The sequence below is a fragment of the Suricata suricatta genome, chromosome 3 (assembly GCF_006229205.1).
Source record: "Suricata suricatta isolate VVHF042 chromosome 3, meerkat_22Aug2017_6uvM2_HiC, whole genome shotgun sequence".
Classification (NCBI taxonomy): Eukaryota; Metazoa; Chordata; class Mammalia; order Carnivora; family Herpestidae; genus Suricata; species Suricata suricatta.
In genome coordinates this window covers 91,555,422-91,580,322 of record NC_043702.1, presented here as the reverse complement: position 1 = coordinate 91,580,322, position 24,901 = coordinate 91,555,422, and the positions used below count along the sequence as shown (strand labels likewise).

The 24,901-nt window shown below is 44.5% G+C and overlaps 1 protein-coding gene across 1 annotated transcript in view; it reads right to left on the bottom strand.

Moving 5' to 3' along the window:
* TMEM163 (transmembrane protein 163) overlaps positions 1-24,901 on the bottom strand; it is a 239,647-nt gene that overhangs the window by 11,064 nt on the left and 203,682 nt on the right. The window contains exon 6 of the mRNA XM_029933323.1: positions 1-112. Coding sequence (XP_029789183.1) covers positions 1-112 — 112 coding nt within the window. The remainder of the gene's footprint in view (positions 113-24,901) is intronic.

Below are 24,901 nucleotides of genomic sequence, written 5' to 3'. Positions count from 1 at the left end.
CGTCCGTTATGAGTGCTCTGCTGGTCAGAACCTTCCCCAGCATAAACTTCAGCACAGCCAGGACGCTGCAAAGGATCCCACTTAAAATGGAGACGCTGAATAGGAAGTCATCCTAGAAGAGAAAAGTTCCAGATTTCAATAGTTCACCTCCTGCTAGAGCAGACTATCTGCAAACCACTTGCCTTAAAGATCAGCTTTGTTCCAAGAACAGATCATCAGTTGGGTATGCTGCCACCAGGCGGGAGTATGTGGCTTGTTCTCATACCTCAGGTACCCGGGTCTTTGGGAATTGGAAAAGATGATCAAAACCAAATAATCCAGATTCATATTTCCTTGGACACTAAGTATTTCCTTTCCTGCAGGAGATTCCCCTTCACGCTATTCTGCCAACCTGTTTGGCAATCACTGATCAATAACAGAATTGGTCAGAAGGCTCAAAACAGTGTGTGCCATGTGGGGTTTTTCACAGATAATTCAAAAAAGCAGCTGGAGAAGAGGGGAACATGTAAGTACACCACTGGACTAAGAACACTTCAACACAGAGCCGGCTGACTTGGCCACGGGGTCAGTTATGGCTGAAGCTACTTAGAACCATGTTTTAGCCTTACATTCAAACAAGGCAATCAGAAGTTCGAATATAGTCTTCAAGGTGGGGAAAAGACATCTAAAAATATAGTCTGCTATTGACGTTATCTTAGCACTTCCTGTAAGGTTTTACATTCACTTTGCAAGCAAATGAATGAGTCACACACACATAGGCCAGCATCACGAGCTCCTGACATTAGGGCCGGCCCAGCTCCCCAGCCGGGAGCTCCCGTGCGTCACTCCCATGAGAAGCAGCCTCACAGCCTCCAGACTCTCTCCAATATTGAAATGCAACTTCCAGCAGAAATGTGATAAAGCATCGCCTATACACAGAGAAATAGGATTCCTTAAGCATGTTATTATCTAAATTCACTAACCTAGCAATAGAGGGCTGGGAAGAAGGAAAACAGCCTGTTTTCTTCATTTCAAAACTAAACAGAGTCATTTGAAAAATCCCCTCCCTGGAAACAGGATATCTGTAAGGCCTGAAAGCATCTCCCCCACAATACTCATCAATGGTGGTTGGTTTTAACTTATGTCCCCACATCCTTTGCTAATCCTTCTGGGAGGTGCAGCTTAATTCCCTCCCCCCACCCCAAGTGTGGGCTGGGCTCATGGTGGGTATCTAACAAACAGGGCCTGGAAAGGGGAAAATAGTAACTTTTCAGTGGAGAAGCCTGGCAAGTGATCTCAGCCAAGTGATCAAGATTAACAAAACCATTAATAAGTTACGCCAATATCTATCATGTACTTCCTGATATGATGTGACATGATGAGAACACATCTTAGTGTTCTCCCCAAAAATCCATAACCTCAGCTGAATTTTGAAAAACACCAAACACACCCATACTGAGGGACAGTCTACAAAATGCCTGATCACTACTCTTCAAAAATGTCAAGGTCATGAAAGACAAGGAACAACCAAGAAACACTAATTGGAGCCTAGGGAGATGGAGGACTAAATCCAACATGGTGTCCTAGACTAGATCCTTGAAAAGAAGACAGACATTAAGTGGAAAAGCTGGGGAAAATGGAATGGAGCCTAGAGTTTTGTTAATAGTTTTGTAATCTCATAGTTTGGGCAAACGTGTCCTTGTTATCTATGTGAGATGTTAATCCCCAGGGAGGCTGCATGAAGGGTATACAGGACCTCTCTGTAACGTCTTTGTGACTCTTCTATAAATCTAAAATTACTTCAAATTTTAAAGTTCTGTAAAATCATCACCTCACTTAATTATTATTATTAATTTTTTTTACCTCCTCAAATTATCAGTAAGAACTGTGCCAAACTTAGCCTGGTGGCCTATCCCAAGTCCCTGCTGTGGACGAAGTGACAAAGCAGGGTCAGCAGGGCGTGGGGATGAGGGCACTACAAGGATCTCCAAATCCCAATGCCCTCTGTGAAGGGACTCAGTCTAATCATGGGTGTTGGCACCCACAGAATATAATCCAACTGTGATTTAGGAATCCCGTATTAATGCAGACCCCGCTGCTGAGAGGACTCAGAAAGCCTAAGATGGGAGAATGACACAATCAAGCACACTGAGCCCCAAATTCAGAGGCTGAATTCTCACTTTGTTCACCCCATACCTGAAGGCTTTCTGATTCCATTCCATCTCTGTTGACAAAGCCCTCATCCCTAAATTCCCAGGAGTAGGTAAAGTCTGCATTCACCACACCTAAGTCCCAAGGAGCTGGGGTGCCCCCCAGATGCATCTTGAGAAGAGCCACTATGGCTTTGGCAGTCCTCTCCTGGGTCTGCTAGTCCAGGGGTCTCCCTGCTGAACAGGGGATTGGCTGCAGGGCAGTGATGCACCAGCAGACCTTTGCTCACGGCTGGACTCCAGTGCTTACTGGGGATACAAACCCGAGCTCTCAAATCTCAAGTCTCCCTTCCGTGGGGTAAGGGCGATACCTGCAGCCCCTGGCAAGCAGATAATGTGCAATAAAAGGTAGCAATTGGTGTTAAAGGGCCCAAGCACATTACCTATGCACTAACTGATTCCACCAAACAGCCAAAGTGCTAATGACGAGCCCCAAACTATCCTGAGTATTCCTATAAATGTAGGGAACTTACTACCCAGAAAAAAAGTATGCATAGTAAAATGTAAATAGAGGAAAAACTATTAGTGAGGCCCAGAGTGGCTTGTCAAGGCTTCTGCTACATCACGCGTGTGTCACTGAGGCTAGGCCAGTAGGGGTCAAGTGCAGCTCCACGCCATCTTCCCAGTACCAGTCGTCCTTGCTCTGCTTTGCTCTATGCCCACATTTCCTTCTTTCCAGGCAGCCCTGGAAGCCCTTGCCTTCAGGGTCATGAGCCTGACAGACACTTCTTCTGTAGCCCCCACCACCCTGTAAAGTCTCATCCCCGCAATAACACCCCATTCTGTACAATTTAGAGGGGTTCCAGTTCTCTGCTTGAACCCGAAATACTACTTCAGAAGGACGCTTCAAAGCGCTTAAAGCAGTGCCTGGCTGCTGAAAAAGGTTGTCAGGAAGACGTGACTGCCAGGTGGCAAGTTGGACCAGGCAGCCGGAGGCTCCCCCCGCCCCACTCTGTCCTCAGAATGTGCCATCCACTTGCCTTCCCCTCTTCCCGAAGCTGCCCCCAGGATACAGTCTTGAAACAGAAATGCATTGTTGGGGCTATCTGGACTGGGTGTGAGACTGAACCCAGTTTAAACCTCTCTACATATAAACTTTTGAGATTTGGTGGACAGGTTTATGGAAATCTACTTGTCTTGTGGCCACCCGAGACAAGCCTCATTAAGTTCATGTGCTCATAAAACCTGCCACCCACCAATCTGAAGAGGTCTTGCTCTTTCTTCCATCTCTTCCTGTCCTCCATGTATGGGGGCCGGCTTCAGATTACACCTGGGAAGCCCGGAGGAACTGGTGAGCCAGCTGGAGAGCCAGCCAGGAATGAGGCATCAGCAGGGTAATCTTGAATCGGCTGTCAACCTATTTCTATGTGGGGAGAGATGGCCCATATATTAGATGCTTGTGGACCACGTTGTGAGAGCAGGGGTGGCCCAGAAACACCAGCTACTTTAATGCATTCATCTGAGGAACCCCACCAAGTGCACTGGTCTCTGCTGTGAGCAGTTCAGCTGGACACTGACGCCCAACTAAAGGCTGGAGTGCAGGTTAGAGTTGGAGGAACAGCTGAGGTTAGAGAAGGACGTGCAGTGGTCCGCTGTTCTGCTGGCTCCCAGGCTTGCCACCGAGGTGGAAGAGCAGGATCACCAGCTGGAGACCTTAGGGTGCCCTTCTGCAAAGCTAGGAGGGTGCAAGGACCATGGATGGAGCTCTGGGCTCTTGGGATAAAGCCTTGTTAGGATGCTAAGCCCTGGAACCTCTGGTAAAGGGAGGAGAATGAAGAGGAGGCTGTGGCAATAACTGGGTGAGGAAACAGACCAAAGAGCCCTACGCAGTCAACCTTTAATAGAAAGGAAAACTGTAACAGCAATTAAACAAAACACGCCTAGGAGAAAACTTGCCTTCTTCTTCAGTCCCTATAAGTTGTAAATCTTATCATGCCTTTGAAATGTAAGCACAGAAGAAGATGACCCCAAGAATCCTCACAAAAACTGAGGAGGAAGAAGGGGAAAGAGGACTTAAAATACAGACAGCTAGAGGGATTTCTTTGTCCCAAATCTAGTCATCAGCCTCCTGTGGAATGAAAGCTTCAAGGTCTCTATTTAATGTCTGTATGTTTATGTATGTCTATGGACCTATGTTACGTGTATGTGATGTTTTTATACTGTTTTTATACTTCATGAGAGTACTGCCAAAATTATCTGTAAAGGAACCCTATTTAATTAGCTTCAAGAAAAATAAGCTTTAACAACAAACATGAACTAAATAGCATAGAACTAAATAACAAAACTAAAACATAGTTTTCTTTCATCTTTTAAAAGGACAAAGTTTTCTTGCACTATTGGCCTTCTTTAGATGAGATTGTGAAAAGTTTTTATTTACCTTTTAAGTAATCTATTCAGGAAAAAAAAAAGGATTCTATTTTGTCAAAATATTTTCCTGTGCTTCACGTTATCTTTATCAGGTCTTTGATTACTTAACAAAACTGCATTTCTGACAAAAAGTTACAACTGTGTAACTTTCTGTATTTATCTTTGAAGTCTTTGTCACTTTGGTTAAATGGATAACTTAATATTTTTTCACAGTGACCCATGACCCTATTTAATCTAGTATTTTTAAACCTTTGGGTATTTTTAACAAGATTCCCGGAAATTAAATTCTCAATGAAATCCTAACTATAAGCGAACTTTGGGATTTTCCAGAGGGTCCTCAGAATATGTCAAAAGATATGTTCTCCTTATCAAAGGAAGATGTTGAACTAATTAGGCTTATTTGGTATGTTACATTTGGTATATTACAATGAAGCATTGTCAAATATGAATGATGCAAAATTTCCTGTAGGACATATTGGTTTGAAATTCCTAAAAATCTGGTATGTTCTAGTAAAATGTTGTCAATCATCATTTCAAAATGTATGTCACAAAAATAACTGTATTCTCCTAATTACATTATAATAAACTCTCTTCAAATCTTAAACCTTGGCCATTTTTAAGCCCTTTGTCATTTACAGATCTTATTCTGATGCTCTACGAAAAAGTGTTCCTGCAGAAGTACTTCATCGTCAAGGAGATTAATAGAAAAGATTTTGACTAGTAACAGTTTCTGATAACTAAGATCAATTTGCCTTCATGTGGAAGGGACACTAATGAACTTTTCAAGTACTGCCTCAAGGCTACCTTCTACACACTATGTCATGGAACAGGAACTTAAGACCCTCCCTGTGTCTCCTTTCCCCAGTCAATTAAACGGGCCCATGACACTGATGGTCTAATGTTAACACGTGAAGTCTGCCTTTGCTGCACTCACTATGCAGGCTTTGCTGGACTATCTGCAAGGGGAAGAATGGGCAGTGAACTCACAGAAAATTCAAGGCCAAGGAAAGACCTGCAATAAGGTTCAAGGAGTTGTTTGGTCATGTCAGATTCTCTTTGTCTCAGAACTGTTAAGATGCAAACCTGTTCATCCCTTAGGACTGTGAAAGAGCTACAAGCCTTGGTAGAGATCTGGGGTTTTTAGAGGATTTATATTCCCACCTGGCACAATGCCCCTCTCTGATATGCCACCTGGTAAAGAAAGGGCACCTATGGGATTAGAGCAGCACGCCACCTTTGAGAAGGCAAGAATATTCATGACACAGATTAAAGCTCTGGGCATCTCCCAAAGAGAGCTACCATTCGAGTTACATGTGTCTATGACTCCGGAAGGTATGAGTCAGACACTGTGGCAGAGACAACAAAGGAGAGAGTGCCCCTAGGATTGTGGGTCCCAGCTCTGGAAGGGGAAATACCTGGTATACCCCCACAGAGCAATGGCTCCTAGCGCTATATACACAATTCCTCCAGATGGAGCCTCTCCAGAAGGAATGAACCGCGGCAGCTGCTAGGCTGCCCAGAGCTATTCGTGAAACCTGGCTATTAACCCTCTGCACTGAGAGCTGGGCCGTCCTAAAGAAATTAACCCTATGGCTTAGACGATGAGAAACCAAGGGATGGATGAATCATAAATAGGCCCTTGTGGGATCAGGATGTATAGCGGCATTGGGTCTCCCTGCAAGAGCCTAAGGCAGTCCTCACTATTTTCTACATCCTAGCTACTAAGGCATTGGATACCTATGGCAACCAAGAAGCCAATGGCCTAGGGCACCTGGGTGGCTCAGGTGGTTGAGTGTCCAACTTCAACTCAGGTCACGATCTCGCAGTTTGTGAGTTTGAGCCCCACATCAGGCTCTGTGCTGACAGCTTAGTGCCTTGACCCTGTTTCAGATTCTGTATCTCCCTCTCTCTCCACCCCTCTTTTGCTGATGTTCTCTCTCTCTGTCTCAAAAATAAATAAACATTAAAAAAAAAAGAAACCAATGGCCTAAAAAATAAAAAAAGAAGAAGAAGAAGAAGAAGAAGAAAAGGAAGCTGATGTCCTACCTCAGAATAAGCCCCAGTAGCTGACCTTTAATAGAGACCAAAAGAAGACTGGGTACACAGAGAGTGGCCACCACAGTGCCATGAGATGGCATACTGCCAAGAATGCCAAACCGCACTTGAAACACAATGGCTTGGGGACCACCATGTCACCTGTACTCTAAACACCCAAGGCAAGTGCCAAAGGAGTCTGAGGCCGACCATGAGCGCTCCCAAGCCCTGAGGGTGGCAAATTGATTACACCGGTCCCCTCCCTCCAAGTGAGGGTTCTAAATATGCCCTGGTGTGTGCGGACACTGAACCTGCCCTAAGCTTCCCCACATCACTGTGCAAACCAGGCGGCCACCGTTAGGGGATTTAGGAAGCTGAGTACCAGGTGTGGACACCCTTGTTGAACAGACAATGGTGTGGGGGGGGTGGGGGGGTTAGCATTTCAAAGGTCATAATATGCAAGACCAGGCAAAAGAACATGACAGTGAATGCAGGTTCCGCCTCCCCTAGAAGCCATGAGCAGCAGGGTCGGTAGAAAGGAAAACAGAATATTAAAGCAGCAGATTAAATTACAAACTAGTAAACCACCTCGACTACATGGACTGAAGTACTGTCCCAGGCCTTGATGCATGTAAATGATCAACCAGAAGGGTCTGTGACCCCAAATGCCAGACCAGAGACCCCTGCCGAGGCCCCCGATACCCGAAGGTATGGAAGCTGCCATAACGGGCCACTGCCCGGACTCTCCCGGTGGCTCAACTTGCTATGCTGCTGAGAACACCAAGCCCTCTCACGTCAGGGAAAGGAGGTATCTACTGGAATTTGTGATGGGATGTCTGCCAAGGCGGCTGAGTTACTTCCAACCCCCGGGTAAGGTGGAATTCATCTCCACTGGGTTCCTGTCGCCCTGGTACATGCACCGCTGAAAGAGGGGGAAAGCTGGGGCCTGGGGTGTCATGTCTCACCCCCAGTCCACCTCCTCACACCTGACAGTGCCGCCTCCCCCGGCCAGCACATGGGGCATATACAACCAGGTCACATTTCTAAAGCTGCCAACCTCCCTATCCTCAGAGCCAGGTGGGCATTATTTTCTTTCCCGCTGGTACAAATCATTTGACTGCCATCTTTGTTCCTTCTATCGGTCTGGGGATAGGTTACAGCCACCCGGCAAGCCTTAAATGATAGTCAAAAGTCCTGTCCTTGCTGAAATGTCAGTAATGAGAAAGCTGTCCTCCAAAACTGAATAGCCTTGGACATTATTACTGCACAATTATCCAAACAGAAGGTTCTCCGTTTGTATCTGAGGAGTCTGCTAGCGTGTCATCTTTACTAAATCACATTATGGTACAAATGAATGCTGACCGAATGTGAGCTGCAGCTTAGGCGACTCACCAAATTGTTTGGATCATGGGGCTCTTGGTGGAAAAAGTTGTCACTGATTATGGGAATTACTGTCTTCCTTGTTTTTTCTCTGGCACACACCTGCACGTTTGCTGTGGTATCTGCCAAATAGCTGCCAAATGAGCCGTCTCCAAGCCAGTGAAGTGAACCCCTTGCCTGGCCAATCGGGGAGAACTGTGGAACCGGGGGCATACAATATTGCAAATGCCGGTCATGAGGGGTCAGCTGTTAGAGGAGGTCACCAGGAACACATGACCGCCAGCTGGCCTGCAAACTGGACCCGAGCAATTGGAGGCTCCCCACTCCCTCCTCTGTCCTTGGAATGGGAGTTCCACTTGTCCCCACCCCAATCCCCGCCCCCCCCCACTCCTAAAAGGTGCTTGAGACAGAAACGTGGTGTTGAGGCTGTCTGGACCACGTATGTGACTAAACACAGTTATAACCTCTACATAAACTTTTAAGGTTCTGGCAGGCAGAAATTACTCATCTTGCAGCCACCCAACACAAGCCTTATAAGTCCCCTTGCTTATCACACCTGCTACCTACCTATCTGGCATGGGCTGTCTCTCTTTGGTCTCTCCCTGCCCTCCACTTACGGGGGTTGGTTTCAGATTACACCCAGGAAACGTCCAAGGAGACTGCAAACGAACACTGGCACGGAGTAAATGCTATATTTAAATGTGGAGAAGCCAGTATGCAAAACTCAGGCTTTTCCTGTCCGTGGATTATTTCTGCCAACCACCCTCTGCTTCCAGGATCAGCTCTGAAGGAAAAACTGCTTTCCTGAAGTCTGGCAGAACAGAGCTTGTGGCCGTCCCAAAGCCTCCCCCAGAGCTCGGAGGTTTTGCTCACTACTGCTGCACTGATCTTCCTGAGAAAAAAGCAAATCCTAGGACCTAGACGGGCACGGACCTGCCACATTCCCTCTCCCCAAACCAGCTTTTGACAACCTAGAAGTCCTCTGTCATTTCCCTGTCCAAGCCCACCTGGCTCTCCTCTCTCCACATCATGTCACAGAGAAGTAGTCATCAGCTTGCTCAATACATCTGTCGTGTTACGGACTATGTTCCCCCAAAATGCATATGTATATGTTGAGCCCCTAACCCCAATGCACTGGTTTTGAGGAGGTCATGGGGAAGTAATTAGGGTTAAATGGGGTCATGAAAATGAGGCCCTCATGATGAGATTTGTCCCCTTCCAAGAAGAGGAAGATCTCTCTCTTGCTGTCTCTACCTGCATGTCCAAAGGAAGAGCCAGGTTAGCCCCTAGGGAGACAGCGAGCTGTCTGTCATCCAAGGAGAGGTCCCTCACCGAACACTGCTCCTGGTTGCACCTTGACCTTGGAGTTCCAGTCTCCAGAATCGTGAGAAATAAATTCCTGTTGGTTAAGCCCCCCAATCTATGGTATTTTGTTATGATGTCACCCAGGCTGACTGAGAAAGTCCTGCATGTGGTAGAAAAAGGAGTTTCTGAGAGGATTCCTTCCCAAAGATCAGGAAGCCAGGGAAGATAGGGTTAATGAAGAGAAACTGCAACCTGAGCAGGTATGTGTCACCGGTGACTTCTTTCAAAGTGTAGCCACACCAGTCATGTCGCATTTAATTCTCACAGCACAGCCATGTGGGAATGGGACATGGAGAAACAGATGTACAGAGGCTAAATGACTTGCTCAGGGTCACCCAGCTAATGGCAGGACCTGGATTTGTTCCCAGCTGTAACGTGGACCAGAGTGCCTTCTCTGTGGTCTCGTAAATCTATCATGTTACTGAACCGTGGACTCTTAGACAGGGGGATAGCCTCCTCCTGGCTAGGTATTCAGTTTTCACTGGTAAAGGCACTGGGTCCCCATCATTTCTCACAGCTAAATCTTTACTTAATAGAAGATCAGGGGGAAAAGGTTCAAGAAATTTAGCCACTCAGAAGCCACGGACAAATATATATTAAAGGTAAGTAGTACCTGCATTTTGTCCATGCCGGGAAGCCCCTTTATGACCTTGTCATGGTACAAGCCTTTCATAACCATCTCCAAGCCACAAAAAGTGGATATACTTTACTACACAAAAAGTAAAGCATACAGGGGATATGTCATATAAAAACTAGGAAAAAGTATTATTACAAAGGGTTAACCTCCCTAATATATAAGGAGCTCTTAGAAGAAAAACGCCAAAAAACTAACAGAAAAATGGCCAAAGGACAATTGGAAAACGACAATTAATTTTAAACCTATGAAAGATGCTTTAACTTACTCAGAAAAGCAACACAACAAAATCTGCACTGAGATATTTTTACCTCACCAAAAATACTAACAACTTTTGCTGCTTGAAAGACACTATTAAGAAAAGGAAGGAAAAAATATTTGCAAACATATTTGTTAAAGGACTTGCATCCAGAATATATTAAGAATTCCTACAACTCCCTAAGAAAACAGATGACTCAGTTTTTTAAAAAAATGAGCAAAAGATAGGACCAAACATTTCACCAAACAAGATATATGACTAGCCAATAAGCACATGAAAAGATGGCCAAGAACAACAGTCAATGCAGAAATGTAAATCAAAACCCCTGAGATATGACTGCATACACAGGCGTTGGAATCAGTAAAACTATAAAAAGGTAATACCCTCTACAGTGAAGATGCGGAGTGACTGGAATCCTCATATACTGCTAGCAGGAATATATATCACTTTGTATAAACAGACTGGCCATGCCTTACAAATGGAGACTTACCATAGGACTCAGCAATTCATTGGTATTTACCACGAGAAACAAAAGCTTATGTCCACACAAAAGCCTGTGCACCAGTGTCTTAAGCTACAATTTTCATAGTGTCAACAAAACGGAAAACAACTCAAACTTCCAACAACTGGTGAATGAACAGGGATATGTGCACACAGTAGAATACTACTCAGCAGTGAACACAAAGCAAGTACTAGTGCATTCGGGCAAGAACAGGACTGTACCACACAGGCATTATGCTACGTGAAAGAAAGCAGATGCGAGTGACAAATAACTTATTATTTCAAAGGAAACTATGCTGACAGAAAGCAGTTCAATGGTTAGGAAGAGAGGGTGATGAATACCCTCAGAAATGCATGATGGAACTTTTTGGAGTGACAAAATATAGTCTGTATTTTCATGGTGTTGGTAGTTCTATGACTTACATGCATCAAAACCTACCAAATCCTATGGGCAAATTTTACTGAATGTACATTATATTTCAATAAAACTATATGTTTTTTAAAAGCCATTTATCAGGGTGTCTAGGTGGCTCACTCTTTTGAGCATCTGACTCTTGATTTCAGCTCAGGTCATGATCTCACAGTTTTGTGAGTTCAAGCCCTGCATCAGGATCTGCACTGACAGTGTAGAGCCTGCTTGGAATTCTCTCTCCTCCTCTCCCTCTGCTCCTCCCATGCTCATGCTCAGCCTCTCTCAAAATAAACTTTAAACAAATTTAAAAATTTTTTTGAAAATGTAAAAAGCAATTTATCTCAGGGATCCTTTGGTGACAATTACTAATGTTTACATAATTTAGCTTATTCAGATGATCCTAATGTACACAATGTCCATTATCATAATGTGAGTCTGAAGACACAGATCAACGCACAGTCATTATGAAGATTAAATCAGAGGTCAGTAGCAGAACATGTGCCCAAAGGGTCTGATTCCCATTCTCATGAATTTCCCACTGAAGTATTTACACCGTCTGAATGAGTCAACACTCCTTTTTATGGACTTATCTCAAGTGTTTCCTCCTCTAGTAAGTGTTTCCTGACAACTCACACTCTAAGAACTAACACTTGCACTCCACGCCCCTCCCTCTGGACCAGGTCTGCATGGGGCCCGTGACTCGGCCTTGCACTTTCTGCCTACATTGTCTCTCCCTCCTGCCAGCTAAGAGGAGAGGTCCTTACTCATCCACCTCAGCATCCATCCCTGTGGTAAGAAAAACCCTTCGTGATATGACTGCAGACCAATCAGAATGGCTAGTCTCAAAAACACAAAAAAGCAAATGCTGGTGAGGGATGTAAAGAAAAAGAACCTCCTGCTCTAATGGTGGGAACGTAAACTGGTGCAGCCGCCGTGGAAAACAGTACAGAAGTCCTCCCCAAAATGAAAAATAGAACTACCATATGATCAAGTGCTTCTACTACAGGGCATTTACACCAAGAGAACAAAAACACTAATCTGAAAAGAGACCTGCACCCTGTGTTTACTTCAGCACGATTTACAACAGCCATGCTATGGAGGCAGCACAGGTCCATCAGTGACGGGTGGGCAAAGAGGGAGGTCTGCGTGCTGGAATATAATGCAATATCACTCAACTGTAACAAGGAATGCAATTGTTCCATTTGCAACAACACAGATGCACCTACGGGACATTATGTTAAGTGAAATAAGGCAAAGAAATACAAACACTATATAATTTCACTTTTGGGATCTCAAAACTAATGATCAAACAATAACAAAAAGAAAATAATTCATAAATAAAGAAAACAAATTGGTGGCTGCCAGAGGAGAGGGAGAGAAGTGGGCAGAATAGGTAACTTTCAGTTATAAAATAACTAAGTCATAAGAATGAAAAGACCAGCATAGGGAATATAGTCACTAATACTGTAATAATTTTGTATGGTGATAAACGGTAACTACATTACTGTGGTGAGCATTTGCAATGTATGTAATTATTGAATCACTATGTTGTACATCTGAAATTATTATGTATGAAGTATATTTCAATTAAACATTTTTTAAAAACATACTATAGTATATAGAGGGATGTCAAAATCATAATCAACAGTCTTTTACAAGCCATTTTATAAAAGACACAGAAATGTTTATCCACATAGCCACTGTCATCTTAACCCTCGGTGAATGTCAAGAGTGTAGCATTATAAACCTAACTTCAGAAAGGCATTTTGGTGGGGGTTGTGCACAGAGGAGAGGCTAGGCTGACTGGTTCTCCAATGATCAGACAGGATGCTGGGATGCACCTTGGAGTGGGAAGACACTCCTCTCCAGGGAGTGTTCCTGAGCGCCAGCTGTTTCCCTGGACTGTTGGAAGGAAGCAGGACATCGGTGAGAACAAGACTGAAATTCTGGGAAGCCTGACCCTCACATTCATGCTCTAAGATACCAGACAGACATGGGATAGATCTGAACATAGCCCGCTGTTCCCTGCCAGCCAGGGCTGTGGGACACAGAGGCTTGATGACGAGAATACTCCCCATGCCCATCACCACATCTGCTGAGCTAGCCTTGCCCTGAAGGCAACAGCCCATGATCTCCCAACCAGAACCTGAGGACAACTTGGGAGAAGTCACCTCAGCCTGCTCTCAACAGAGACTCTACCTTTCAGACCACATGTGACATAAGCCAAATGTCCATCTGATAGAATGTTTTTTCCAAGACCCAGTAACACTTCCATAATTTTCTACCTTCCTTGCTGCCCAAATATGAAAAACAATGCTTTAACTCAATGGAATACATCACTTCAGTAGGAATTCCAACAACCTGACAGCCTGTGGTGGTCCAAAAAGCTTCCCTCACTCAACTCATCAGGCTACACCAAGACTAATCCTGTCTTAGCTAAGAGACTGAGTCATTGAGACATGTCCCCAGCCTCACCACAGCCAGCCCCCCAAATCCGGCCCACACCCTGACATGGGAGAGCATACTGTATAAACACGAGGTGGTCTTAAAATCAAACAGCATTAGAGCTGGAAAAGGACTTAGAGACCACCTGATCCAGGCTGCAGGTTGGAAAACTGAGGCTCAGAAAGAGCAGGTGGCTCCCGGCAAAACATCAGAGGAATAGTAGCAGAGCTCAATGCTCCCAACCATGCTCACCTCTCCTGGGCCAGCCTGACACTGCCAACCCCCTTCTAATTCTCTAAGCCCAGGCTGGGATGGGCTGAAAGCCACAGGGCTCGTTTTAGGATTCAAAGGCAATTCGGGGAGGCAATAAATCCTGATCTGGGCAAGGACCTTTGTCAGATGTGTGATAGTCATCGTATATCAGCTCAGGAGCATGTGGTCTGCCAGATCCGGATCTCAGGCAGCAGTTCTCTAGAACACAGACCCCCTGCACTTCTTCACACTGTCTGCTGGCCTGGCAGATGACAGTCACCATGACCTGATGTGCACTGATAAGACGAAGATCTTTTCCACCTCTTCCCAGCCAGCCAAACCAAACCAAACCAAGTGGATGAAGTGGACTCCTGTGCCCTCACCTTTACCACTCTCCCCTTCTCTCACTTTGTTCCAGCCACACCAGCCTCTGCCCTTCTCCTTTAGAACATTGAACAAGCTCCTACCTCAGGACCTTTGCTCATGCTGCTGCTGCTCCCTCTCATTCCCTCACTTGCATCCTACTTGTGCTCAAATATCACCTGCCCAGTGAGGTGGTCCTTGACAGTAATCCCTCCCTGTCCCCTGATCTCTTTTTTTAAATAGCCTTTTTCCCACATTTAAACTCATGTGTGACTATTTAAATTTAAAAGTAACAAAACTGAAAACTCAGTTCCTCATTTGACTAGCCATGTTTCAAATGCTCAGTAGCCACAAAGGGCTCTAGGTTAGCAGGTTGGAGAGTGCAGATGTAGCACATTCCCATCGTCACAGAAAGCTTTATTGGATAGTGTTGATTTGGAAACAAGCAGGTTATGGTCTCTGAGCTGGGATAAAACAGTAAATGGTAGGAGGTGGAGGAGAAAAGTGCAGGAGACGTGCCGATAGACGACCCGGCAAAGGGTCATCAAAGGAAGCAGTTAGGCAAGGCCACCAGACCTGAGTTCAGCAAACAAACCCAGAGCTGACACTCATCACAGCTGACTAACACCCAGCCTCAGAAAGGCACCTAGGGATTAGTTTGGTTTGTTTTAAATATGATATACCTTTTTATTGAGGCGTATTAACATACAATATAAGGCACAGCTCTTAGACATCTGATTTAATGAATTCTGTCAATGGGAACACCCACTGAACCACTCCCAAAGCAAAATACAGAACATTTCCGTTATCGTAGAAGGTTCCCGTGTATCCCTTTCACCAGCCCTTGCGACCGCCTTCTGACTGCAACCACTGAGAGTAATTTCGTCTATTTCCTGAACTTGAACCACACTGCCTGTACTGTTCTGTCTGGTTTCTTTTGTCAACACAACGTGCTTGAGACGTATCCACAGGCTGCAGGTATCAGGTGGGTTCGGTATTGTCATTGAGACTCTAGTGATTAGTTTCACAGCCCTCCCCATGAAAGGCTTCTTGATAATTCAATCTAAATGCCTCCTGTTGACACCAGGTTTTTCCAGCCAGGTTCCCAAGGGAGATGGGCGGTTGACAGTGTAAGGAACAGGTGAAGAAACAGGCAGGAAGCTGGTGGGGTCTGATCCCTCCCCCTGACACAGGAGACCGCCTGCTATCAAAGAGAGCTGGACCTACAGATCATAGGACCAGGATGGAATGAGCTCCAGTGGACAAGCTGCTAGAACGATCTCTCCCAGCAGCCTCTAAAAAGTCCAGCCCAGTTACTGATCAAGGTCTTGGCTGTCAGGATGTGCCAGGGCAACCTTCCAACCCCTTCAACTTGCTAGGCTCACACACCTCCACCAGCCCTCCCTGCTAGGGACTGCATGTTTGCGTCCCCGCCTGCCCAGAAATCATCTATTCTAGCCCTAATCCCCACTGTGATGGCACTGACGAGTGGGGCCTTTAGGAGGTAACTGGGTCAAGAGGGTGGCATTCTCATGAATAGGATCAGTGCCTCACAAGGATCTCTCTCTCTCTGTCATATGAGAACAAAAGCAAGGCGGCAGCCATCTGGGGGCACCTAGGGGGCCTAGACAGTTGAGCTTCCAACTTCAGCTCAAGTCACAGTCTCATGGTTCCTGAGTTCAAGCCCCTCATTGGGCTACACTGACAATTTGAAGCCTGCTTGACAGTCAGTCTGTCTGTCTGTCTGTCTCTGCCCCTCTCCCACTCACATAAACTTTAAAAAAAAAAAAAGCCAGGGATGCCTGGGTATCTCAGTTGGTTAAGATCTGACTTTGGCTCAGGTCATGATCTCAGTTTGCAAGTTCAAGCCCCACGTCGAGCTCTGTGCTGATAGCTCAAAGCCTGGAGCCTGCTTCAGATTCTGTGTCTCCCTCTCTCTCTCTCTGCCCCTCCCCCACTCACACTCTGTCTCTCTCAAAAATAAATAAAACATTAAAAAAAAAAGGCAGCCATCTATAAGCCAAGAAGAGAGCTCTCACCGGACACCACATCCACTGGCAGCTTGAGCTCAGACTTGCCTGCATCCAGAGTTGTGAGGAATAAAGGTTTATTGGTCAAGCCACCAAGCCACCCCCCCCCATGATATTTTGTCACTGCAGCAAGACACGCTAAGACACTGACCACCACTCTCACCAGGGTCCCTTACCCCAAAACAGAGGTCTGAGGTGAGGAAGCACCTGCAAGCCAGAGTCCTCTTGTGACGGACTCACACCATCACAGGAAACGGACAAGCACAGCTGGCCGGCCAGCAGCAGTTTGTGACGCTGCAGCACCGAGTCTGCGTCCTTCCTGCAGCCAGCCCCATTTTCCGGTACAGCCTCATCGCAGAGCATATTTACTCATGGTGCTGCTCACAGGAAACCTTCTGTAGAAATGATTGGTTTTTCCAGTCCCACTTGTCACCTCCTACTTGAAGCTTATCCCTTATCACAGGTGACTCCAGCAGTTGCAATTTGAGGTCACGGTGAACTGTGGCCACTGACACCGGACAGGGGCTGTGTCTGAAAACCCAAGTCGCCCATTCCCCCAAGACCAACACTTCCCCTTTTCATCCCCAGCACATGGGGGGATAGGGAGGCTCGCCTGCTTATGTTTGCAAAAAAAGGTGTCCTTTGCCTTCCTAACGAGGACAAATTTCAGATCACTCTGACACTACATGGGTTACAGAATTACCCAGGGAAATGCTAGTGCTGGCTGAATAATGAATTTGTATCGATTTATGGCCCCACGTGAAATTAAAAGTCACTCTCATCCTTGGATCTTTTCATCACACCCCCCCTTCCCTGGCCGATGAGAAAAACGGCAGATGTGGAGGAAAGTATACCAAGCAGGAGCACTCAGTTTTCCCCCAGTTATTACAGTATATTGACTAATTGCCATGGGTTCACGTTAAACCACTTCACAATTGTTAAATTAGCATCGGACCGCTTTGATGTCAGGCGGTCAAGAGCTGGCATTCAGACATTCGGGCAAAGAGAGGTTGTGCAGCCACCCGGCTTTGGGCTCTGGTAGGGCAGGAGAGCCTCAGTGCCCTGTGATTTCTGGCCAGGCTGGCTGGTGAGGCCCTGCAGTCCTATGAAGGGAACAGATGCCCAGCTCCGTGGGCACCACAAAGCTGACGCTGTCAGGGTCACGAGGTGCTGCAGAGGAGGACAAGATGGTGTCAGCTGAGGCACTGTGACTGCCTCACGGGGTGGGGGGGGGCACTTTCAAGTGCTTGGCTGCCACACCAAGAGGCAGCCTGGCTTCTGTCCCATAAGGCATCAGTCTGATTGGTGCTTTCCGATGCAAGATAGGAAAGCCAGGCTCTTGTGAAGCAAGCATCCTAATCCCTGAATGCTGACTGCTATAGAATTGTCCCATGGCTACAGGGGAGAAAGGTGTAGCCATGGGACATTTAAAGGAAGTGACACCTCCGGGGGTCCCTAAAACCTGAACAAAGCATGAGAACACCTCAGCTAACCCCTCGTGACACAGAGGTACTGCTGCATTGGAATAGCTCTGTTCCATAAAGGAAGCACGATCTTCTGGCCGCCTGCTTTCCTCCCTTTGTTGGTATGAACAACATGCTGATGAATATCTTGCCAACACCCTTTTATCAAACTAGAGAGTTCCTTACATAACAATCCTAACAATACAAGTCGTACTACTATTAATGCCCATTATAGACAAGGCTTCTTTCCAAAGCCTTAATACACAATTCAATTACATTTTAAACATAAGCATTTCAAGATTACTGCTAGGTAGAAATTATGACTGCAAAAAAAAGGCCAAGTAACCCACCGAAGGTCAGGTTACATAGCTCGTAGGTAATATAGAAGGTATTCGAACCCCGTGCTGTCTGACCTAACTAAACTCTACTACATGTGGACATATTGGACAGTCTCCCTCTAAAGTTGCCTAATGGCCCTGACTTTCAATGTTGATGACATAAAAGGAAAAGAACAAACAATTCACAATGCTAAGAACACTGACAATACCTTAAAAATCAGAAGAAATTCCACTAAAGATACTGAAACACACATACGGGTTTTGTAAGAGTTTCTAAATGGCAGCACAGGGACTTTTTTTTTCTTTTTTCTGAAGCACAAACCCCCAAGGACAACAGCCACAAAACTGTAGGAGTTGGGAAAGTAGACAAAAGAGATGAACCTGCCTGAAAGGCACAAAAACGGTGGACTCTTGGAGCAGACAGTAAGGTCAAGAACTTACCAGAACCCCTGAAAGTGCAGGAATCAATGCCACCAGGTGCTCCTGGAACAGGAGTGAAAGAGGGCTGAAAGCAGAGGGATTAACTGACAATGTCCCCTAGAGGCCGGGTCCCCTCACCCACTGCCCAGAGCGTGTTGGTACAGTTGCCAATAAGCAAGCAAGCATATGCGCTGCACAGAGCAAAACTAAGGGTCTCCGTCCTGGACACGCCAGGTCCGCTGGAGACAGAGTTGTTACTGCATGGACAAGAAGAGACGTTAAGGGAATTTACCCACTGCCCTGCAAAGCTGACTAACCCAAAGAATAGAGAAAACGGCTTTAAATGCGTAAAATAATAAAATATGTAGACTTCTAAAAGAAACCAATCATAGTAGCATAATCTGGTAAGATATAAAAAACTATGCTTTAATAAGTGCTTCTAAATTAATGGATTAAATTGCAAAATATAAAAGCAGATCAATTAAGAAGTTATTTTGCAGTAAGCACAAAAATATACTTTGAGGCATCTGCCAAAACTAGTTTTAGATAAACAAGAACTGAATTTCATTGGTGACAATGCTACAAGGACTCTAATATTACCAGCTGTGGTTTATTGCCTAATTTTATGATGGAAGAAAAGGCTAACTTTCAGATAAAGGGTGAATGCAAAAGGAGAGATGATTTCTTTCTGACTGAAGTTCATGGGTCCTCTAAACACCATCCATGAACCCAAAAACTAGGTTATAAACTCCTGCCCTAGCATTAAGATCATATTTGGAAAGTCTTACCCACATACAATTGTAAATACATTTTTTCTTAAATATAATCAGATAGCCAGACTTTGGGGAAGCCAGAACACTGAGGACAAATAAAAGATCTTGCAAGCTTCTAGAGAGGGAACAAAGAGCTTTAAACAACAACAATAAAAACAGGTTACTAAATAACATTAAATTTCTAAAAAGCAATGCTAGAAATGCCAGAAGACAGTAGAGCCTCAGAAACTCACTTCCACCTAGGAAAACTACCAAACAAAGTGTGAGGCTAGAACAGCAACACTTTCAGACATTTAAAGTCTCAAAAAATGTTGCCTTCCCAATAGTTCTTAGAAAGCTACTTAAGGATGTGCTCCTCCACCACAGGGGAGCGAACCATGAAAGACAACAACATGAGATCCAGTAAGGTACAACCCAAGAGAAAAATAAAATGTGTCCCCAAGACCCAGTAATGACATCCCAAGACAATAACTGTGGAACTGACCTAGATTGTGCACCTACGTGTGTGTGTAAGTAATTTATATTACATTTCATTTATTAGTATCAGGCAACATGCAGTATAAAGCAAGAGAGAGAAAATAAACAAACAAATAAATAAAGCCATGTAGGCTCAGCTATGAATATCACTTATAATCATCATCATCATCATAATGATGAATGTTGATCTAATCAAAATAGCGATGCAAATACACCGGGAGGAAATGAGGCAGTGGGGGATGGTTTAAGAGCCCACCAGAGAAGAAGTCAAGAAAGCATGCCTGTAACTGACAAAGCAAAAAGTAGCAACATATGCATGTTTCTTAGAGAAGTGGAGGTTGAAAGCTATAATGGCTGCCTATAAAAGGGGGTGATTTTTCTTAGTAACTCTGATAGAATAACTAGCAATTTAAATTATAAGCATGCACTGCTTGGATAAAAATCAAAACTCAATATAAAGAAAATGCTTCAGGGCGGTGGTTTGTGAGTATATTAGTGAGAGAACAGGAACCAGGAGGGAACCCATGCTAAAGGGATGTACTGCAAGGAGCAGACTTGAGGGACTGTGAGGGCTGGAAGGCAAGTCTGACATCCAGGGGGCAACTGGCAGGACAGGCAGGCTGGGAGGCAGGCGCCCGCTGAAGCTGCTCTCCACAGAGGAGCTGCTTCCTCTTCAGGGAAGCCTCGGCTCTGCTCTTAAAGCCTCTCAACTGACTGGGTCAAGCCCGACCCCTCCAACCCCCGCCAGATTATGAGGGTCATCTCCTTCACTTAGAGTCAACTGGTTATAGACATTAATCACTTCCATGAAATTCCTTCCCGGCAACACCGGATTAGTGTTTGATTGAGTAACTGGAGACTATGGAGTTGACACGGAAACCTGACGTCACACCGAAAACCCACACACGCTCCTGGCCTGCTCTGTTGGATGGTTGCCCTAAGAGCTCTCACTGGGGTTCAGTCACCAGAGAATCTCAACTGCTTGTCAGGGCTCCAGGACACCTGGGTGGCTCAGCTGGTTAAGCATTTGACTCTTGATTTTGGCTCAGGTCATGATCTCAGGGCTTGTGAGTTTGAGTCCCACATTGGGCTCTGTGCTGACAGCACTGAGCCTGCTTGAGATATTCTCTCTCTCTCTCTCTCGCTCTCTCTCGCTCTCTCTCTCTCTCTGCCCCTCTCCTACTCTTGCTCTCGCTCTTTCAAAAATAAATAAAAACTTTAAAAAAATAATATATATATAATAGATATTATATATATAATATATATCCGGGGTTCTTATCTGGCAGAGTGTAGGTGAGGCCAGAATCTAAAAGTTGCCCAGCGCCTGAAAGATCCAACGTGTGGAACACACTTCTGTGTAAACTATTTTTGCCAGTACCTTCCATAAATGACTTTTTGGTCCCTCTCTTAGTCTGAAATCAAAACGGGGGTGGGGGGGGAATTAAACACCAAGAGCAAAATTTAAAAACGAAAAATAAAAAACATAAAACTTACTTACCCGCCCCCAAAAACCAAGGGTGAACAAAATAGCAGGAACTACTAAAGATGAGAGCTTAATGAAGCAGAAAGCAAATCAGCGTGATCCATGAAATCAAAGGCAGGTTTTCTAAAAAGATGAATAAACTTTTGGTAAGCTGGCTAAAAAAAAAAAAAAAAAGCAAGAGCATAAATAAGCATTAGCAATAAAACAGGGCATGTAAGTACAGATGGATTTAAAGTGTTTAAAAAATCTCATGCGAATAAAATGAGTAACTTCAATGCAGTAAGTTTGAAAGCCTAGATGAAATGGGGAATTTTCTAAAAAACGAATTTTGAAAAGTGTTCCAAAACTATAAACTGTAAAAATGTTTGAGACAGCAGGGGGGAAAATCAGTAACAGTGATGCTCGTGAGAGGAGAATGGAGTGCTGGACACCTGTTAACACACTTTTTACCTGCATTAACTGGGCTGATTCTTACAACTCCATGGGGTAGGTACTAATAGTATGTTTATTACATGTATTTTACATGGGAGAAACCTGGAGCCAAGGCGGTGACGTAACTTGTCCACACCTCACAGCTCGTTCACAGGCAGTCTGGCTCTCGAGTTCTCGATCCTCGCAGAGAGCATATTTTACTGCCTCTCTGGAAGGCAAGAGACTCAGTTTGGCAGGTAAGTTCGACTAAAACTTCAAGGAACAAATAGTTCCTGCATTATCACCAGTACTCCAAAGCACAGAAAAAGAACAGAAAAGCTACATAACTCTGTGGTACCCAAGGACAGGGGCTTTAAGACTAATGTCACTTATGAGCATAGATGCAAAAATCCTAAATGAAATAATAAGCAAAAATGAGCAATGAATTAAAAGAATAATACTTCCTGGATGAGTATGGTTTAAGAATTCAAGGATGCCTCAATATTAGAATATTGATTAATTCAAAATATTAACCTCTTCAAGGAAAATAATTATCTCAGCACACACAGAAATAGCACTAAAAATTCAGCATCTATTTGTGATTTTAAAACAAAATCCCCTTAGCAAATAAGAAATTGAATAGTCACTCCAGAATCAGCAGCAAACTATTCAATATTGTACTGAAGACCTTGGCTAATAAATAAGAAAGAAAGAGAAATATTAGAATTGGAAAGGAGAGACAAACTGTCATTATATGTAATGTATTCAAAATAATCAACTGATAAAACAAAACAAAACCCAGCAAGGTTATAGGTTAACAAGGTCAATATCCAAATATCATTAGTGTTATTCAGTAATCATACAGAAAGTGAAAGAAGTATTAACCCTTAAAATAGCAAACAAAGCTCACAAAATATAAGGGAGTAATCTTTTTTTTTTAAACATTTATTTTATTTTTGAGAGACGGAAAGACAGCATGAGTGAGGAAGGGGCAGAGAGACAGGAAGACACAGAATCTGAAGCAGGCTCCAGGCTCTGAGCTGTCAGCACAGAGCCCGACGCAGGGCTCAAACTCACCAACTGCGAGATCATAACCTGAGCCGAAGTCAGCCACTTAACCAACTGAGCCACGCAGGCGCCCCTAAAGGAATAATCTTAATAAAAATGTATAAAGTCCTTACAGAGAACAAACTTTCACTATAGGACATAAAGACTTTATGGAGAAAGACAAAATGGAAGGGCGGATTCCCTTATTGGGCTGTTGATCATATTATTATCAGCTCTTCTTTACATATTCTGCATGTAAGTCTTTTGTCTGGTTTATGTGTGTGTGGTCAGTGCTGCCTTGTCATTTTCTAATGGTGTCTTGGAAGAGACAAGGTTTTTGATTTTGATAAATCCAGTTTTCAATTTTCTTTTTAATGGTTCATGATTTTCACAATATAGCTAAGAAACTCTGCTTGTCCCAAGATTGCAAAGATCTCCTCCTTTGTTTTCTTTGGCAGCTTCGGAGTTTTAGATTTTACATTGAGGATTATGATCCATTTTGAGTTAATTTCAATACAAAGGTTGATGTCCATTATGGCTACCTAGTAGCTCCAGGACCATTTACTGACAAAACTTTGCTTTCCTCCATTGAACTGCCTTAATACCTTTATCCAAAACCAGTTAACCACTTATGTGTGAATCTATTTCTGGACTCTTTATTCTCTTTGAACTCATTCAAGCCAGTAAGAATCTGCTTTCATTGGTGCTTAGTTTCTTCTATTGAGAAGCCTGTAGGCCCCTGGCTATGGGATGAATGAAGAGACCAATCTTCCTGAGGTAATGGGATTATTCTGTTTGAGGTAACAATCTAGGACACCTGTGATGTCTAACGCCACAATTTTCTGCCTTTCTTTGTGCAGTGCTGAGCAGATGTTAGCAGAAGGGATGTCAAGGGCCTTGAGTGTGTGTGTGCACATGCACACGCATGTGTGTGTTTTACGTATTAGATAAAACAAATCAGAGTTATCCTTGAAAGCATGTCACACTGGAGATGATCTCTCTATTGCTGATGGCAGATCCAGAAATTAGAGAACTAAAGGTCTGCCAACTTCCTTAGAAACCTCTTCTCTGGTCCAAAAGGAGTATCAGCCAATCCTTACTCAATAGTTATATGCTAAGCACATCACCTACATGCCTTTGTTTTCTTACAAAGAGAGTGCCATTATTAATTCTATTTTAAAAACAAAGAAACTGGGGTGACTGGGTGGCTCAACTGGTTAAGTGTCCAGCTTTGGCTCAGGTCATGATCTCGCAGTTCGTGCTGTCAGTGCAGAGCCTGCTTCGGATCATCTGTTCCCCCTTCTCTGCCCCTCCCCATTGATTCTCTCTCTCTCTCTTAAAAACAAACATTAAAAAAGAAATAAAGACGAGTGCCTGGGTGACTCAGTTGGTTAAGCATCCAACTTGGGCTCAGGTCATCATCTCATGGTTCACAAGTTCAAGCCCTGTGTCAGGCTCTGTGCTGACAGCTTGGAGCCTGGAGCCTGCTTCAGATTCTGTGTCTCCCTCTCTTTCTGCCCATCCTCCTCCTCTCTCTTTCTCTAAAAAAAAAAAAAAAATTTAAAAAAAGTATGTTGCACTATATGCTAAGTTGGATATAAATTAAAAAAATAAATTTTTAATGTAAAAAAAATAAAGAAACTGAGGCAGAGAAAGCATAAACAACCTGCCCAGATCGCTCTAGTTAGAGAGTGGCCAAGTTGGGGTCTCTGTCCCTGATTTTGGCTCCCACATCCTGAGCCACAAGACTACACTGCCTCCAAGTACTCACTCACAACTGAGAGAACCTTTAGAAACTCACTCCCATGGATGAGGCACGTGGCTCAGACTTCCTGAGGCGGGCAAGCTGACTGGTGGGCGGCATCTCCGCGAAGCCGCTTACCTGGCCCCAAACCCTTAGGCTGGCCCCATCTTTCTCCCTCACGGCCTTCTGTTTAACATTTTTTTTTTTTTTGCCTTGAAAAGGACTACATAAAGGATGGACTTGAAAGACTGCCACATGCTGGCTGAAGGGAGGCGGGGTTTGAAATTGGTGACCAGAAGAATGAGAAGGGAGGGGTGAGTGTTTTCAGATAGAGCACTTTCAAGAACAGCACAGGCTGGAGGGCGCCGGGGGAAGAAGGGCTAGAGAGAAAATGCCTGGGTAAGAAGTACAGGCAGGGAGTGACTAAAGAGGCCAGAAAGAGAAGGAATGAGTGTAGAAATGAGATTTCCAAGGACATGGGCAAGGAGGGAGCTCAAAGCGTTAAGTGTGGGAA